The sequence below is a fragment of the Tachypleus tridentatus genome, chromosome 2, assembly GCF_004210375.1.
Source record: "Tachypleus tridentatus isolate NWPU-2018 chromosome 2, ASM421037v1, whole genome shotgun sequence".
Lineage (NCBI taxonomy): Eukaryota > Metazoa > Arthropoda > Merostomata > Xiphosura > Limulidae > Tachypleus > Tachypleus tridentatus.
In genome coordinates this window covers 67,845,174-67,865,613 of record NC_134826.1, presented here as the reverse complement: position 1 = coordinate 67,865,613, position 20,440 = coordinate 67,845,174, and the positions used below count along the sequence as shown (strand labels likewise).

Here is a 20,440-nt window from a genome sequence, read left to right as displayed (position 1 = left end):
AATCACAAGTGCTAACAATGTCTGTAAATATCATAGTAAAATGTTTTAATTTATTGTTCTTATTTTTTTGGTTCTTTTTTATTTTGTGACCTGGCTTCTCATGGTTGATATATTTTAGCAAGTGTATAAAGTTTATTGTAAAAAGTAAAAGTATTGTTTCAATTTTAAATTTAAATCTTATCTCAATTAGGTTATTTTCTGTTACATCACCAACGTTTTTAATAAAAACCAAATCTCTAATCAACAAGGACTCTAAATTAGAAAACAACACTTTTTTCAATTTTGTAATGTATAACTTTCATTTTATTATTACAGTAAATAAACTAACACAGTATTAATTGCTAAGCTGCATCATATAACATCTACTGTTGGAATGCACTGTTACTAAAATACATTAGCTTTGCTATATCGTGGAATTTGTTACATAAGAAACCATGTCTTTTTTAAGTGGATTTTTGCTAGCTTTCCTCGTTAAAAAGATTCATATGAGCACACACATGTGCATGTGTGTCTATGATTTCTGTTTGTATTATAAGGTACCACTTCTTTTCTATATGGCTTTTCACTAGCTTGCCTCATTAAAAAAGATGCACATGCATGCATGTAGATAAGTAATAATACCCAGGTGCACACCCTAAGATTCCACTTAATATGGGTGCAAAATTTTCAGGTTTCTAGGTTCTTTCATCCAGGAGCTATAGTGGTCACTTCTTTTCTATGTGGTTTTTCACTAACTTATCTCTTTAATAAGATGCACAGACACACACATGAACACATACACATGTATGAGTAATGACACTCAAGTGCATGCCCTCAGGGTCCACTTAGTACAAGTGCAAAATTTCAGCTTTCTAGGTTCTTTCCTCTTAGAGCTATGACAGTGGCATATTATTTTCTATTACTTATCTGATCCATATGTATACATATGCATGCATCTCATAAAATATTGAAAATCTAGAGAATTGTGGCAGCAATGTGTTCCAACAATGGCTTTCATAAAATTAATCAAATATTTGTTCCATTTTTAATTCAGAGATTCAGTTGATTAAAGAGGTTTAAGGAATACATACAATAACATAATCACCTATAATATATCAATGTACTAACCCCAGCAAATAGAAATCACAGAGACATGCACATATGTGTATGTCTGTATGCATAACCACTAAAGCTCCAAGAGGAAAGAACCTAGAAACCTGAAATTTTGAATCTATAGTAAGTGGGCCCTGAGAGTGTACACCTGGGCATTATTATTTATCCGTGTGTGCATGAACATGCACATTTTTTTAATTAGGCAAGGAGGGAACACTCTCAGTGGCAGCTATCTATGATGTATTTGGTCCAGGGCATCTCTTTAGGGGGCTATTAGTTTGCTTTTGGCAATGATCCAGTAGAGCATGGAGAGAATTAGGACTTTTCTTTTCTTCCAGACAGCTTTGTATACTAGGTTGGCTTCTCATGAGTTGTGTGTCCTGACCCCCAGCTATTGGTGTTCAAAACAGATTTTATCCTTATTTTCATGGCTCCCCTACACAGCCCGAATGCTGCCAATGGCATTAGTGACTCCTTCATGTGGGTGGGGTCTGTGGGAGTGAAGTTACATTACTTTCTGACCATGGGTTTGGTCATTCAGTTCACATCCTCACAGCCTTTGGTATTTCCACTCCAACAGATCCATTGAGCATAGATCTTTGTTCCAAGACAATCAGGGTCAAGGGGTTGTGAAAGAGTGGATCCCTTTTTTCTGGGATTTTATTTCTAATTAGATTTTGTGCCCGAAAAGATGGGAGACTGATGGCTGAACATTTATCTCATCTCAATCAATTCTTAGATTCTCCCAACTTCACAGTGGTGTACTTTCTCAATTTGTGTTGGCATATTTACCAGGTCATTGGATGATGAAGTTTGATATTGCTGATGCCTATCTCTCATTTCCATGATAGGATCATCCAACTGATATCTATTTTTTTGTACACAAGGTTTTAGGTTCTGCAGTTTAGGACTCTGCCCTTTGGTCTAGGCTCTGCACCATACTTCTTCTACAGTGTCCTGCATACTTTGTTCCTGGGCACTCACCAATATTGTATAGATAACTGGCTATTTATAGCAGTACAATTCACCCAGCTTCTCCTTTCAGAAGCCACCAAGGCTAGTTTTCTTATCAAACCCGAGAAGTCCATTTTCTTACCAACTCCATTTATTGTCTGTCTGGGTGTCTTCTTCAATACATTTTTAAGTTGGGCACAGCTGACTGCCACTTGGCCTCAGACTATGGAACAGACTGTCAGGCTCTTACTAACATCTTTTTTCTCTTACTACGTGGATGGTTCTCTCTCTTTTTGGGATGTGTGCATTCCTAGAATCTCGAATTCCTTTGGGACAAGCTCAAATGCATTTCTTTTGGTGGTTGCTACATGAACAATGGATCATGAACTGTGATCCATGTGATCAACTGGATCATCCAGTCTCCCTAATCAGGAATAACATCTTAGATCTCAAATGATGGTTGGATCAGAATACTACTACTGTAGGTGTTCCTTTACTACTCACTTGGCTCAAGATTCATCTCTTCATAGATACCTCAATTCAGGGATGGGGTTCATGTATTGAGTGTCAATCTGACCAAGGTCATTTGTTATGTCCTGTCAGAGCCCTTAGATGTTATGTGGCTTAAACTACATTCTTTTAAGGGATAAAAGTTGACTCTTTATTCATTAAGATCCTTCAATTTCCTGAGTCTTATCTGCAGTTACTTTGACAAGGTGGCTTTGTAAATTGATCCATACTGCCTATTCTGAACTTTCTTTACAGACAAGGAAAGTTCTGAGAGTCACATCTCATGAGATCTGTCACTATGTATCTGGCAGCCAGATTAAACTGCCCACTGGACAACATGATGTGGGCTGGCATGTGTACTTCCCAAATACTTTTCTCTCACATTATTTTCATGACCTGGCATTGCCTTCTGAGGGTTTTCAACTATCCCTTGTGGTCACTTTTACTACATCTTTTAGGTTTTAAATGAGTGTAAGTGGTTTTTTCTTCTCCTCTCTTGCATCTTTCATTTTTAGAGTCTCTTAACTATATTTTTTAATGGATTCCACCATGTGGTGAATGTTAACCATACGGGTGTGTTTTTATCCATGCAATTCCACATTAGCAACCAATTTAACTGTAATTACATCTGGTTGCAATAGACTGCGTATAAAAAGAGGTTTTCCATAAGACCACCTAGGAGCTCACTGAATGGTATTACCAATTTTTGTTGGACTACCACTCATGTATGATCATGAATAAACTAAAGGGGACCTTGCCTGACCTTGCCAATCATCAGATTGAATAAATTGGGGTTGGGGGTTGGTTTGCTTTTAAATTAAGGGAACTTGGTTCACCCATTGCACTGTTCCAGAGCACTTTTTCTCAGGTCTCTCCAATGTGCATTTTTCCTCAGATTCTACTAGTGGAACTAGGGAGTCCTTACCACACCCAGTTTCCATTCACTGGGGTAGTGGACAGATGATTTTGCTCCAGAGTGTTTGAGTGAGTTTTCTCCTCTCTTGAAGAAGAAAGTAAACTTTGGGGTCTTGATGCTTTTTACCAGATATTGTTGGGAGCAGCACCAGTGTGTGTGCAAACCTACCTATAATACAGGTTAAGATTTGATGCAAAGCTATCTGGTTGTGGGGTGGTCAGCCATATTTTTGCAGTTTAACATATTTTTCGTGGTTCACTATCTCCTCATAATCCTGAACTCAAAGTGGTCCTCTCCTGAGTCCTTGATTGAGCACAGTGTTTCACATCCTCTTCATAATTCCAGGTGCAAGTGGAATTATTCTTGCCAACTCAGTTTGGGAGTGCACCAGCAGAATTTGATGCACTCATTTCACACATATATGAAATATTGAAACACTATTTCATGATATCCAATTTAAAACCCCACCACATTACACTGTGCATAGAAGCCTAAAAGTGAAAAGCCAAGAAATCAGTAATGAACTAAGCATCCCACACAAATTGTCAAGAAGGCCTTCATACTAAAAAATATGAAATTGTCTACCTTAGCAACAAAGCTAATCTGGACATAATTATCGTATCATGAAAATTGGTAAAAGAAGAAAGTAATATCAATTTATCCAACTTTAACTCATTCTTGATACCAAGAACTAGTGAAACTCGAATTATTGACATTTATTTCAAACAAAATATTAGCCCATACATAGAGATCGAAACAGACATTTTCTCAACTATTAAAAGCATTTTATGCATTTCTGGAGCAACAACAACAACATCCATTTCCATATTTGCCATGTATTGTTCTTCCAGCAAAGAACTCAACTTTCAGCCTCCACATGCTGTTCGAGAACAGTAACATGCACATCATCAAAGACAGCACTACCACACACTATCATGAAGCTACTGACACCTACTATGTTCTCGACCTTGCTATTATCCCTTCTGCCCTATTACTGGAACTTTAAGGTCCATCTCGACCTAACTAGCGACCTCTTTACAATCTCCTTCAACATTTCACACAACAAACAGGAAGTACAAATAGACCTCCCACAAGTCTACAGTTACACAAGAACTGACTGGACAATTTTCAACCACACCTTAGTTGCACTTCTACCGAAAGAAGTTAAAACTGTCACAAACAAACACAACTTTGACAAGTATGTTAATGATGTCACCACTGCCATTTTAAACGACACAAAGAGAGAGTAATTCCTTCATCATACAGAAACATTTCCCTACAACACTGGACACTGACACTAGAAATACATAACCTCATTAAGGAATGCAGAAAACTCGGGTGCTTGTACATGAACACCAGGGACCAGTTGCTAAAACCAAATATAAATAAAACACATACACTAATGAAATGCAAAATGAACATTCAAAGAAAAGAAAACTGGCTCAAATATTGCTACACACTAGACAACAGTAACAACAAGCCAAAAGAATTTGGAAAAAATTCAAATCACTCATGGGGAAAAAGAACAACAAACTTTTCCAACACATTAAATATAACAACATAACTGCTAAAACTAACATTGACGAAGCAAACTTACTTGTCGACTACTACGCTACTTTATTTGCTGATATAAACTCACCATCTTTCAACCAGACTTTGAAACAAAATATTGACAACTATGTTTCATCTAGACCTAGCCTATACACCCCATAATTTCTGGCTGACATTACTGCTAACTCAATTGTAACACATGCTCATGACATTTTTGGAAGACAAATCACAATGGGGGAACTAAAAACTAACTTTTTAACACTAAAAAACTCCTCACCTGGAGAAGACAGCATCAGAAATATAATTTTGAAAAAGGCCTCTAATAACCTTCACCAATGCCTTATCAATATCACGAATCTTTCCCTCCTGTCACAATATTTCCCTGATGCCTGGAAGAAAGCTAGAATAACTGTCATTCCTGAAACAAACATAGGAAACTCTAACCCTGATAATTTCAGTCGAATAAGTCTACTCAGCTGCATTGGAAAATTAATTGAAAGAATAATCGCAAGAAGATTGCTCCTATTCTGTGAAAACAATAACTTAATCCCCTGTATGCAGAACTCCTCACAGAAAGCAAGACAGACAGACCATTGATAACCTAACCATATTCACAGAATCTATATATACGTCATTCAGTAACAACCAGACAACAATTGCAGTATTCCTAGATGTCAAAAAAGCCTTTGATTCAGTGTGGCACAATGCCATTAAATATTGCCTGTACTCCCTAAATGCTAACCAGAGAATTATCAGATGGATTTTCTAACTTCTTAACTAACTGCACTGCATTGGTTAAATTAAACCACACTGTTCAAGACTTTCAATATCACTGCATGTGTTCCCCAAGGATCTGTCCCATCACCTTTACTGTACATAATATTTGTAAACAAAATACCTTTCCCAGACCTGAAATACACTTATTTCTCACAGTATGCTGATGACATAGCTGTATTTAGTGTGTCAAGTATCCCAATAATTGCAAGCAACAGAATTCAAGAATTACTAAATGTCATCGTCAGTTGGTGTAACAATTGGAGAGTCCTTCTAAATCCACACAAAACCTGCCATTGCATTCAGATGCAGCCTAAACAAACATCACAAGAACCTGAAAAAAGTAAATCTTAAACTAAACAACAGCATAATAAAGCCAAGCTCCTATGTAAAAATTTCTAGGAATAATGTTTGACACATGACTCTCCTGGACACAACACTTCAAAATCATAAACAAATCAGTTAGCAAGAGAATCTATTACTTGAAACTTATTACAGGAAACAATAAAGGATGCGCACCTAGTACCACCATTAAAATCTGTTAAGCATGCATTCATCCTCTTATTGAATGCTGTGCTCAAATCACATACAACATGCAAAAAAAACATCACCAGAACACTACAACTCCAACAAAATAGAGTTCTAAGAATGGCTCTTAGGCTACTCAAATTCACACCAATCAATTACATGCATGAAGCTTGCAACATACCACTATTCAAGGACCACTTAAGAGCATAGCTTGCAACTGTTATGAAATAGCAGAGAAAAACGAATCTCCTTAACTACCAAATTACACACCATGACAAGCACCCCAAACAAAGCAATATACAGTATATACATGGCCTCCAAGACATCATGAAACAACAACAAACCACACTTCACAAACACACTATCCTTAAGGTACTAATCATTATTTGCATCTTTCTTCATTTCAACTTTGGGCACACGACAAGTAGAACATTCAGTGTATGTCTTGTGAAATTGGGTTTTCCCCCCACAGCAAATTCTGAGGCACTTGGATTTATTGATCCCAGCCGAGGCATTGGGTTTACTGATCTTAGTCACTCTGTGACCCTGATTGTGGAATGTTTGATGGATGTTTGTTCTCTTGCTTTTTTCCTTTTTCCGTCAAGTCATGTCATCGACCCTACACGGACAATGTCATGCTACCAGCTCTGATTATCTTTTCTTGGCTATTTTGATCTGACTGGACTCCTTTATCTGCACTTCTCTGAAACAACTACAACCTTAAATATTAACCAAGCAACACAAAAATAATCCTGACCTAAAATCAAATCCAAATTGATGAAAATAAAAATTATATCGTGAGTGTGTTGAAGGGGGTTATTAATATCCCTGAACACCACAGTTGGGAAAGTTTACTTTTTTTCAAAACTAAATTACTGCTATGGAATTTTCTGTGGGGATTGAGGATGAATGTTCATGATTCTAGAATAGATGAGTTCTGTAGTTTGGTTGAGTAAAGCACACATAATCCTGTCATTCCAAGCCTCATGCATTCATTGCCTTTCAGACTTCTAGAGGTTGAGAAGAAAGTTTACCTGTTTTGATGTTACTTACTTTCTCATCATGCTTCCAGTGGTTTGGAACACTTCATTCCAGGGCTACAGGTTGGTATATCTAGCATTGAGGCTCAATTGCTCTAGCCATCAACATGGGATGTAGGGACCAAGACCCCTTAATTCCAACCCTGAGTTGTGGAATCTTGACTGTCCAGTTGTGGCTTGCCTATAGTGAAAATCATTCATGTTCTATATCTACCTTTCTTTCCATATGCCTTCTGTGGGGATAATGCCCTCACCAGCCCCTATGCCTCTTCATTATGGAATTCTATCTGTAGTGTCAGGCAATGGCAAGTATGTTTTGGAAGTTAACATTTTTTGAAATGAAAATGTATTTCAAATAATAGTAACCTTGCTGATACTGTCTCACCCTTCCTTCAAACTAAGAGCCAGTGTTGGTGACTGGAATAGTGTAAATCTTCAAGAAGTGATTACATTATTTGAGTGAGGTGCTTGCATGCAGTTCCAGGGTAGAGGGCAAATTGACATAGGTTGAGAAGATATTGACAAAGGCATTTGAGTGAGGTATGGAATACTGCAGCAAGCAAGAAAAAAATCCATTGCTTAGATGGGTAAAGCTAAAATCCTGGAAGTTGAAGAATAGCTATAGTGTTACTGGAGATTGGTGTTATTGGAAATACATTTTTAGTTTATGAAAATGTTAACCTAACATCTTTCTACTCGTATAAAATTATACTAACTTCTGCTTGTATAAAACACTAACATCTTTCTACTTGTACAAAATTTACACTCACATCCTTCTACATGTATAAAATGTAGACTGGTATGCTGTTACAAGAATATTAAGGCTTAAAGTGATAATCATTCATCCATAAGTTATTATCTTAGTTACTTGGATAGTAAAAGATACCTGTATATTTTATGTAGTTTCTGTAGTAACTTGTAAAGGTTTCCATAATAGTTTATGGAGATTTCTGTAATATTCTGTGGAGGTTTCCATAATAGTTTTGTTGCATTGGATATATCTTTTGTGATTATTTTCTATTATATACTGAATGAATGTTACATGTTTATTTTCTGATTGGTATTGGATGTATCTTACATGTTTATTTTCTGTTAAATATTTTTTTACTTAAAAAGCAGTTTTTCATGTTTTCAGATTTGCTGTTCAAAACTTGAAATTGTAATTGACATGTAAGAAAAAATATTCATAATGATGTAGTTACTTTTGATAGATTGTTTAGGCAGAGTATTCATGATGAAACTTTGTAGAATGGATGGCAACTCCCTGTTGTGGAAACACAAGTGTAGAGGATGACGTTTTGAAAGTTCCTCCTCTCATCTTCAGGTCAGTGTGTGTAGGTGCTGATGGTCTTTTATAGTGTCCTGGTGGATTGTGGAGAGCGTGTTGTGATTGGTTGGATTATCACTACTTCTGAATGGTGGAGAGATTTCCTGCAAATTCAACCAATGGCAGTCACAGGTTACTCACCTCTAATCTGGAATCTCTGTTAAGTGAAGGTTTAATAGTGTTAATATTAAAATGATTCTTTGATTTTTCTTGTCATCCAGAATTTGTCTGTGTCAATGATTCTAGTTTTTTCCCACTTTATTCTGTGTCCAGTTGACGTGGCATGCTCTGCAATGGCTGAATTTTGTGTTTTTATAAGTATTGTATTATCTTTATGTTCTTTTATTCTTGTCATGGGTTTTCTTTCTGTTTCTTCAATGTATGTATTGTTATAGGAACATGGGATTTTATAGATGACATTTTTGAGGTTCTCTTTGGAAGGTCGCTGTTTGTTTTTTACCAGAATGGACCTTCAGGTATTGTAGAATTTCCACTGGATTTCTGTGTTGAATTTTTTGGCTTGAAGTAGACCACGACAGAAAGAAAAAATCAGAAAGTTACCACCATTTACCTACCATACCTACAACATTTCAGTGAAAAACTCAAACACGTAGCCAAAGAATTCAACTTAGAAATCCAGTGGAAATCCAACAATACCTTAAGGTCCATTCTGGAAAAAAACAAACAGTGACCTACCAAAGAGAATCTCAAAAACGTCATCTATGAAATTTCATGTTCCTGTAACGATACATACATTAGAGAAACAAGAAGAAAACTTGCAACAAAAATAAAAAGAACATAAAGATAGTACAAGACTCATGAAAACACAAATTTCAGCCATTGCAGAGCATGCCACATCAACTGGACACAGAATAAACTGGGAGAAAACTAGAAATATTCAACATAGACAAGTTCTGGAAGATAATAAAAATCAAAGAATCATTTTATATTAACATAATTAAACCTTCACTTAACAGAGATTAGAGGTGAGTAACTTGTGCTGCCAGTGGTTGAATCTATAGGAAATCTCTCCTCCAATCAGAAACAGTGATAATCCAATCAGTCACGACATGCTCTCCACAATCCACCAGGACACTGTAAAAGAGCATCAGCACCTACACATACACTGACTTGAAGACGAAAAGCAGAAGACTTTCAAAATGTTGTCCTCTATACTTGTGTTTCCACAACAGGCAGTTGCTGTCTCTCCTACAAAGTTTCGTCAAAGTAGTTACATTTGCAGTGTTTCCAGTAATTTTAAACTCTATTTTCTGAGATTAAGTAATATTATTCTTTTTATACAGCTTTTTACAGCTGCAAGAAGAAAAAGAAATTCTTTACATTGAAAACAGGTATTGTTGAATAGGTGAAATTATAAGGAATACTTCGTATCTTGATCCCACTTCTGGAACTGACCTCTCTTAGTTTTTAGTAATTAGCCATTAAGTTTATTTATTGGTAGAAATGAAGGTTATTTATTGGAAGTTTGTAATTTATTATAAAATGTTATACTAATTTTATATTGAATATTGTATAATGTTTAGTTTGTATGTTTCTTTAGCATATTTCTTCAAATCAACAGTAAAGACATTTAAAGTATGCTGTAAATAGTGTAAACAGTTAAATTACAGTAAAATCAGAATTATAAATTAACATCAAGCTGACAAGGAAACATGAAATGTTCATTTTGAATAATATCAAATGCTAAAGATAGTCATCAAATATTGTCAACTAGGTTTGTACCCTTAACCATTGAATCTAAAGATAATGAAGTACATGTGTGTGAAGCTCAGATAATAATGTAAAGATATATAATTTTTTGTCTTGATATGGGGGAGTCTGAAATACTTTTTCTTTCTATTGTTAGGAAAGCATATGACTCACTTCAAGCAGTGAAAGACAAAGAGATACAGCAGCTCCAAGATATGGTACAGCGTCTTCAATCGCAATTAAACACATCCTTTCAAAACCTGGAGGACATTAGGACCAAAGCGAACAGCAGAGTACAGGAACTAGAGCAGCTGATAACTTGTTTGCAAGATCAGGTAAGTCCAGTTTGTTTGTACCACTTTATACCAGTTTTTTACATAATACCAAGTAACCTGGATCTGTTTGTACCATGTTATACCAACTATTTAAACAAGACTGGGTAACCTAGATTTGTTTGTACTGTGTTATACCAACTGTTTACACAAGAACAGGTAACCTGGATTTGTTTGTATTGTTTTATACCAACTGTCTAAACAAGACATGCATTAGTTGTTTTTAGAGACACAGAATATATTTGTGATTCTAATCACACTTTTGTTGTGTTTTCTTGTTTTTTTGTTGCTTCTGTCTTCCAATGATTCTGTTTGCAGTTAAATCTTGTTGATTATGCTCTTGTTTTCTACAATCTTTATTATGTGCTATCTTGTAATGGAACTTCTAAAATAAAAGATTTAATTAAACAAAGATGAAAATGTAGGTGAAAAAAAATACTTAAACATGGGTTTGTTTTAAACAGAGTCTCAGTAACAGGTAATTAAGACCTATTTTAAGCAAATACCTCAAACTGACAATATTTCTGTTTAATCTGGCAGGTATTTAGAAATGTTTCACAAACACAAAAGGTGGTTTTGTTTGTAGGTTACATTTGCTAGTGAGAAGCTCAGTGTTTATTTCAACCACAGCAGCAGTATTGTATGTCCAGAGCTTTGGTCACTATGTCATATGATAAAATAACTTTATTGTGCCTTCTGTCCAACATATACTCCTGCACTTTCCTAAAAGTCTATAGTCTTTAACTTATGCTATCTTTTTCTTTCATAACTATTCGAGTTCTTTTAAGTTTAATATTTTTGAAAAATATTTTAAAGGCACTTTACAGCTAACTTTGTGAAAGCTTATCTGTGTATTACTGAGTAAAATGATGGATGGATTCTTTGTCAGCTGCCATCTTTTCAATGTAAGCCATTTTATACCTGAAGAATTATGTTGCTTCTTATGTGCAAAAGCACATCCTAAACATTTTGAGCTAAGTAAATTTTGGAAATTATATTTAATTTCAATGATAACTCGCACAGATTAGCTATCTTCATCATACTTCTATAAAAGATATTTGCATGCCACTAGCCTTGAGGCAACTCCCACCTAATTTCATGATTACATTATCATACAACAGATTACAAATAGGGGGGCAACACACCTCCATGCACATTAGCTCCCTCCTATTCATTGTACTTGTGAATCTTTATTCCTTCCCTTGATACTGTAGAGAACAGGTGTGTTTAAATTTCTTGTTTGTGTTCAACGTATTGAAATTTGTATCATTAATCAATCTTTGTTTTTTTTACCTTTTTTTACAAATCTTTACGGATTTATACTTAATCCTTAGCCAAGTGTGAGACATTGCTCACACATAGCCCTTATTTTTTTCTTTCTTACCAAACAAGTCTTCACATTGTTCACATGTAGCTCTTATTTATTTATTTCTTACCCAACAAGTCTTCACATAGTTCACACTTAGCTCATTATTTTTTCCTTTCTTACACAACAATTCTTCAGTGGATTCTTGGACTCAGTCTTTCCTTGTCTTTGGATGGTCATGACAGTGGCCTTTCCTGATATCAAGAGGTGACTTTTTCCTTCTGTTCTGTTCAATGTCTTCATTCTCCTCAGTCCTCCTTGACCAATTGTTTTCCCTAATTGAGGCCTTAAGGAGGTGTTGCACAGCCTCATTCGTGTTCCATTTGAGCCATTAACTTTCTGGCATTTGTACCAAAGTTCTTTCCTCTTTTGTTTCCTCCCACTTTTATGATTAAAGTTGTTCTTATGTCTTTTCTTTGACCATGTGGGAGATAGACTGTAAATCTCCCTTCCTTCTGTCTCTTACCTGTTAGGCTATTCATATCTAGCATGACTCCTGTATCCTGTTTAGTGTTCTTCAATATGAATCTCTTTCATTAGGGATCCCTATCCTGGGACCCCATTTTTTCCATTGACCTCTTTTCTTCTTCTCTTATGGGACAGGTCTGTCACTTCTCCCATGGATATGTTTGTTTTGAGATGTAGGTGCTTGTAGACTATTTCCCTTTTTTTTTCTTCATGTGTTTTCATTCTCTTACATTTCTTCAGTGTCTCTTGGATGAGCTCATCGAGGCAGGCATGTAGACTTCACACATTTATCTCCTGCTGCTACTTAATAGAGTACCCTCCTCCTGTAGCTAGTCTCTTCCATAAAATATATTGAGTAAGGTGAGTACTCACAATGCAAAATTAACAAATATTTATGTTACAAGCCCTTGTACAGCCACCATCTGTTGAGTTGAGACGATCACACACAATATTGGTTTTTACTAGATTTTTGCTCTCCTTCTGCAGCTGAAATAAATCCCATAAAGTCTTGATGTTGAGAGTTGGATTGAGGCGAACACCTCGTATGCACCTATGATGTATCCCTCACATTCCCTTCTCCCATGGCTGGAATTTGGCTTATAGAGACTGATAGTCAAGTTAAGGTACGTAAGCATCCATATAATAAAGTGCTCTCTTCTCTCAACTGGATTTGACCTGTTAATTCTGATGGTAGAGTTGAGGTAAGTGCAGAAGGTACAATCTGGACAAGTTCCAACCATGCTAGGAGTATTGGCTGTATGACAGTTTTGGTGCAAGTACTTGGATGGCTGTGTACCAGTTTTGCCCATTTTTGTGTCAGAACTTCTTTGCCTCTTTCTTCTTTATTCTACAGGTGAAGAATATACCCTGGAAAAGATGAGATACATTCTTCTACAGGATTGTTCCTGTGGAGCACCTGCCATCTGGTGTAATACCACTTGTACTTTTTCCATACACTTTCTGAAGGGTGCTCATTTAGGTATTTTTGCTTCAGTTTCTTTAGCTTTTCAAAGTGAGGTACTAGCTAATCTGTGTGAGAGATAAGTTATAATCTCAAAGTATACCGTTTTCCTTACCTGAAAATGTATTTATGATATATATACTCACTGCTCATCATCTGTACGTCCAATGAACATTTTCTTACTTGCCTTGTCAAAGAATAAAACTTCATAAGTGCAAATACATAGAGGGAGCTAATCAAGGTGTGTCAGCTTTCTATTGGTGGAGGGCTTTTATTGGCACGATGACATGTTGAACAGTGATATTTTGGGATAATGTGTATGTTGTTGAACAGTGATGTTTTGGGGTTTATGAACAGTTGGTTATAAGAAACAGATATTTCTTCAAAGAATTTCTTGAAATAATTAGTTAATCTACTGTTAATGAGATTTTAAATATAATATGAATTTATAATAGAAATTATTAGCACAGTTAAAATTACTTGTTACTGTGGAAGAATCAATATTCTTGAGAGTTAATATGTCACTGTTAGTTGTTCTGCTTCTAAATAAATTTGGGTTGAAGAATATGTGTGAATATGTTACCAGCTTCAATAAGAGAGACATCCTGATATACCACACTAGTATTATGGCTTTAACACAATTGTAAATTTCTGCTATAAGACAACAGTTAGTGTTGACTTAACTATTAATCTATCATACAGGTAGTACTGAAGTTTGGTATAAAACATATTGTGGCAAACATAACAATTAATTTATCATACAGGCAGTACTGAAGTTTAGTTTAAAACATCTTGTGGCGAACATAACAATTAATTTATCGTACAGGTTAGTACTAAAGTTTTGTTTAAAACATCTTGTGGTGAACATAACGATTAATTAATCTATCACACAGACAGTACTGAAGTTTAGTTTAAAACATCTTGTGGTGAGCATAATTAATTCATCATACAGGCAGTACTGAAGTTTAGTTTAAAACATCTTGTGGCGAATATAACTATTAATTTATCTTACAGGTTAGTACTAAAGTTTTGTTTAAAACATCTTGTGGTGAGCATAATTAATTCATCATACAGGCAGTACTGAAGTTTAGTTTAAAACATCTTGTGGTGAACATAATTAATCTATCATACAGGAAGTACTGAAGTTTAGTTTGAAACATCTTGTGGGGAATGTAACAATTAATTTATCAAACAGGTAGTACTGAAATTTAGTTTAAAACATCTTGTGGTGAACATAACTAATAATTAATCTATCATACAGGCAGTACTCAAGTTTAGTTTAAAACATCTTGTGGTGAACATACCTATTAATTAATCTATCATACAGGCAAAACTGAAATTTAGTTTAAAACATCTTGTGGTGAACACAACTATTAATTAACCTGTCATGCAGGCAGTCCTGAAGTTTAGTTTAAAACATCTTGTGGTGAACATAACTATTAATTAATCTATCATACAGGCAGTACTGAAGTTTAGTTTAAAACATCTTGTGGTGATTGGTTTTATTGCGGTTTTGACCTTATATGACCTTCCTGATGTTTTTAAAAGTTGAATTTGTTTTTTTCCTGTTTGAACAAGGGACTAGATGGCAATTTCACAGAGCACGTGACCATGTCTAAATGCCTTTCCAAAGTACTGTACAGTTCCTCGAAAATCCAGCACAGCCAGGTGACACTATTGTTTCCTCTAGAAACCCGAGACTTACAGCTTGTAAACATTAAATATGCTGTTGGGAGAAATATAACTGCATGACTTTCCTTGCCATCATATAATAACCCCAATTGCATGATACTGATGTGGATTGTTGTCTTTTGTTCTCGTGCGTGTATATGTATGTGTGTTTTTTATTTTGTTGTTATGGCACTGTTAGTGTCTTATAAATGCTTCATTAAATGCTGTTTTACTGGCTTTATACTACAGAGTACACACAAGCTCGATAAAGTTAATATATGTACTTAAACCTGTAACGTTTTGCACATTTTGTTTATGACTACTAAGATATTCCATGCAGATGTTGCTGAAAGTGATGTGTAGTTTGACATTTTGGTAATTTTGTTTTCTGTCATTTCTAGACAGCATAATCTTAAGCAGCTATTTTAATTATGGTTAAAATGATATTATTCTAGATATATATATACACACACACACACCAACACACCACAAAGTAAGAATTATTATGGCCAAAATGAGCTGATTTATTGAAACTAGAGGTGAGGTTAGTATAAATATTTCTTTAATTCATAACAGTGAAAATAAAATATTGACACATACCTGGTAATCCACTTACATGTTAACATGCTCCTTTCATCTTCCTTACTTCAATATTTGATGCTTTATACTATGGCTAGATAGAAATATGTTAAAAATGTGACTATCTGAAATGAATGATATTTATTTGATACCTCTGTATTTATGCTACAATATTTATAGTTTTGTGAAACCACACTGTTATTTTTCAGAACGTTTCATACTTTGAGATAATTTGCATTTATAAAATTGCAGTTTTAAAACCAAATATGATTTTTTAGTGTTTTTAAAACATTAAAATTTGATAAGACGTGAAATTATGTTTAATATTTTATGAACTGACGATGTTTACAACTTGAGATGTTAACTTCTCAGGTTCGTACTCAGTCTCCTGAGATAGTAGAAGAGTTGCAGACCGAGAAGATTGCTCTGGAGTCGTCACTTGCTGAGTCACAGCAGTTGATGGAAGAGCTTCAGAAGGAAAATGAGAATTTGAGTTCTCAGCTAAAGGTATGTCATTACTTCATTCCAACAGTTTATAAATTTTACCATTCATGGTCACTTTTTTTTATGTTATTGTCTTTTTCTTGAATAAGAAAATTATCAGTATTAACAATGTGAGGTTGAAAATAGTTTTAATTTATGGTTGGAAAATAGAGGTTATAAAACTGTGCATTGTTTAAAGTAATCCAATAGTTTCTTGCATAGAAATTTTTTAAAATATATATATACACACACACACACACATCTTCAGTTGGTCACTACACTTTATATGATGTAAGATGTCACTAATTATTAGACTGGAAGTGATTTATGGTGTAACCTGTTCACTTGCATATTTTTATGTTTCTATGTTACGTATCTTCACTGTTAACATGTTTTTAACCTTTAAACAGTGGGAATGTTGTAAGTAGCATCATAAATTTATGATGACTGCCATTTAAGGGTTAATCTTTAACACTAGTATATTATGATGTTCTATGAACTTAGGGTACAATGTTTAAACCTAAAACTTTAAAATTAAATACAGTTTTTTTAGTACTTAAATCTTCATAAGCCAATAATATATATATGAAAGAGGTTTTAAAAAAACATCCTTATTCAGTGTGTGTAATAATAACATATATGCAATATTCATGATGTGATAGTAATTGCAAAGGAACAATAGTTTATGTGTCAGTTTATGATCTATAATATTTGCTCTATGTGAAGTAGGTATGACAATTTTATCATTTGGATCAAGTCCATTTAAAGAAATATCTAAAATGGTTCTAGTTTCATATTTATGATTCACGTGAAAATATAAACGATTTGGACAGCTTATTAAAAACCATCACAACATGTACAAGATTGAAAGTAGAAATCTAGAGATGAATATTTCTTCATACACTGAAAGATGAAAATTACACTGACAGGAATCTCAGATCCAAGTTGAAAATCTTCTGAAGGAACTTGATAAAGCCTTAGATGAGAAGAATAAAGCTGAAACAAGTTGTAGTGAATCTCTTAAGGTTGGTAATGTTTTAAACAGTTCAGTCACTTGTACAGAGTATTGTAGTGAATCGCTTAAGGCTGGTAATGTTTTAAACATTTCGGTTACTTTTACAGAGTATTGTAGTGAATCTCTTAAGGGAGGTAATGTTTTAAACATTTCAGATACTTGTACAGAGTATTGTAATGAATCGCTTAAGGTTGGTAATGTTTTAAACAGTTCAGTCACTTGTACAGAGTATTGTAGTGAATCTCTTAAGATTGGTAATGTTTTAAACAGTTCAGTCACTTGTACAGAGTATTGTAGTGAATCTGTTATGGTTGGTAATGTTTTAAACAGTTCAGTTACTTGTACAGAGTATTGTAGTCAATTTCTTATGGTTGGTAATGTTTTAAACAGTTCAGTTACTTGTACAGAGTATTGTAGTGAATCTCTTATGGTTGGTAATGTATTAAACAGTTCAGTTACTTGTACAGAGTATTGTAGTCAATCTCTAAGGTTGGTTTGGTAATGTTTTAAACAGTTCAGTTACTTGTACAGAGTATTGTAGTCAATCTCTTAAGGTTGGTAATATTTTAAACAGTTCAGTCACTTGTACAGAGTATTGTAGTCAATTTCTTAAGGTTGGTAATGTTTTAAACAGTTCAGTTACTTGTACAGAGTATTGTAATGAATCTCTTATGGTTGGTAATGTTTTAAACAGTTCAGTTAGTTGTACAGTATATTGTAGTGAACCTCTTAACGTTGGTAATGTTTTAAACAGTTCAGTTACTTGTACAGAGTATTGTAGTCAATCTCTTAAGGCTGGTTTGGTAATGTTTTAAACAGTTCAGTTAGTTATACAGAGTTTTGCAGTCAATCTCTTAAGGTTGGTAATATTTTAAACAGTTCAGTTAGTTGTACAGTATATTGTAGTGAATCTCTTAATGTTGGTAATGTTTTAAACAGTTCAGTTACTTGTACAGAGTATTATAGTGAATCTTTTAAGGTTAGTAATGTTTTAAGATGTTAATGATTTTTTCTCTAGTTTAACAAGATATAAAATTTAAAATTTTTAATTTTAACAAGTGTAATGCTTAATAACTGATTAAAACTTGGAACTTCTTATTTTAGCAAGCAGAAAAACGGAAGGTTCTTTTGGATGAGATGGCTGTTCATCTTCAAGAAACAGCTGATCATCACACCCAGGAAACTGTTCGATTGAAGGAGGAGTTTTCTCATCAGATTGAAGAACTGAAAAGTTTATTGGAAACTGAAAAGGTACATATACTGCATCTCTTACAGTGGGTTTCTTTACACAACTTATAACCCATGTAACTCACTAATAAAAGGTACATATACTGCATCTCTTACAGTGGGTTTCTTTACACAACTTATAACCCATGTAACTCACTAATAAAAGTAGATTAAAAAGCTGAAATGTAGCACCTTCTGCAACTTTCGTGGTGGGTTTCTCATGCAAGTGACCACCTGTTTCTCTTACTATTGAAAGTAGGTTTAAAAGCTGAAAAGACTGGTATATACACCATATGTTTCATTGGGTTTTTAACTAAGATATCAACAGTCTCAGTAAAAGAAAGTTGAAAAGGTACATGGGAACATTCAACATTTGTCTGGTTTTTCTTATCCAAAATTATTTCTACCACTTTTGTGCACTTTTCGAAGTATATCTTGGCATATCATAAAGAAACTACTTCTGTGATGTGGCAGTTGTTGATGTTCTTCTACTTTAATAAAAAGTTGAAGAAATTTTGTTTTCTTTATAGCTTCGTAGTTCAGCCTGGGTAATAAATGTTTTGTTCTTGAAATATTTCCAATGAAATAATAAATTTGTATTAACGGTTTTTATGAATACCTGTTGCTTTGTTGGTTTTAATTATTACATTTGATACTATTAGATTAGAAGTAAGAATTATTATATGTTTTAACCACAGTAAATGCAATAGTTGAAGTAATAAACCAATAATGCATTGGCCTGATTTTTGGGTGATTACCAATATAATATTGGTAATCAGAAACCATTGGAAAGAAAACGTTTAATGTCATAAACATTTTTAGGTCTGCAAAATCAGTGAAATAACTGAATAGCTTGCAGGTAGATTAGTTGCTAGAATTAGAGGTCACCTTGAGCAAATGTCTGGCACGTGCATTATTTGGATGTTCAGGAACGTGATAGGCTTGAGTAGGGGTGAGGGGCTTTTGGTCAGCCATGATTATAAGGCAACTATGGATTGTTTAGCTTAATTATTAAAAAAAAAATATTGCCTTATAATTAGGCCAGTATGGTAATATTGAAGATTTCTGTATGTCCTGGCCATTGATTTTACATAGAATGCCTGATTAATTTTACATTTTCAAATTACTTTTCATAATTCACAATAGAAAAAGGAATGTCTAAAGAAATATATTAGTGAGTATTTGAAGTAAAATATTCTCTTATTTGGAGAGAATATATGTTTAAATGTGTAAACTATCCTTCCAGAAACGGAGCAGAGATTTAGAGCAATATCAATGGTCAACCCAGTCTCTAGAGGAACAGGTCACTTTGTTGAGGAGTGAAAAGAAAGTCCTTGAAGAGAATCTTAAAGAAAGAGAAAAAACTCTTGAAAATACAAAACTTCATTTTGAAGGAGTTTTAGCACAGAAGCAGCAGGAACATATACATAGTGTGAACTGTCTTCAAGAAGAAATGGAATCACAAGTTAAAGTAAGTCTTTGGAACTGATAAGTGTAGTAACATATACTTGGGATTGTTTATTAATAACTTGTAATATTGAGGTAAGTCTTTGGAACCAATAAGTGTAGTAACATATACTTGGGATTGTTTATTAATAACTTGTAATATTGAGGTAAGTCTTTGGAACCAATAAGTGTAGTAACATATACTTGGGATTGTTTATTAATAACTTGTAATATTGAGGTAAGTCTTTGGAACCAATAAGTGTAATCATTTAATATATGTGTTGAATTGTCTGTTGATAACCTGTAATATTTATATTGTAATTCAACTGTTTTCCCTAAACCAGTGGTTAGTTATAGCTTATAACATCGTGTTGTAAATTTACTGTTTTTCCTCTATGAGAGACTAGTCATAACATGTAATATCCATGTTTGTAAATTGAATGTCTTCTGTAAACCAATAACTAGACATAACCTAAAACATCCTGTTTTC

General features: G+C 34.2%; 1 protein-coding gene across 7 annotated transcripts in view; it reads left to right on the top strand.

Moving 5' to 3' along the window:
• The window catches only part of LOC143244103 (GRIP1-associated protein 1-like), a 49,106-nt gene that overhangs the window by 16,518 nt on the left and 12,148 nt on the right, over positions 1 to 20,440 (top strand). For 4 of the 7 annotated variants that reach the window (XM_076488180.1, XM_076488179.1, XM_076488178.1 and 1 more), the window contains 7 exons: positions 9,997 to 10,044; positions 10,560 to 10,737; positions 15,108 to 15,197; positions 16,152 to 16,286; positions 17,192 to 17,287; positions 18,382 to 18,528; positions 19,751 to 19,975. In XM_076488180.1, coding sequence (XP_076344295.1) covers positions 9,997 to 10,044; positions 10,560 to 10,737; positions 15,108 to 15,197; positions 16,152 to 16,286; positions 17,192 to 17,287; positions 18,382 to 18,528; positions 19,751 to 19,975 — 919 coding nt within the window. The remainder of the gene's footprint in view (positions 1 to 9,996; positions 10,045 to 10,559; positions 10,738 to 15,107; positions 15,198 to 16,151; positions 16,287 to 17,191; positions 17,288 to 18,381; positions 18,529 to 19,750; positions 19,976 to 20,440) is intronic. The other 3 variants (XM_076488184.1, XM_076488183.1, XM_076488181.1) reach the window with 1 other exon arrangement.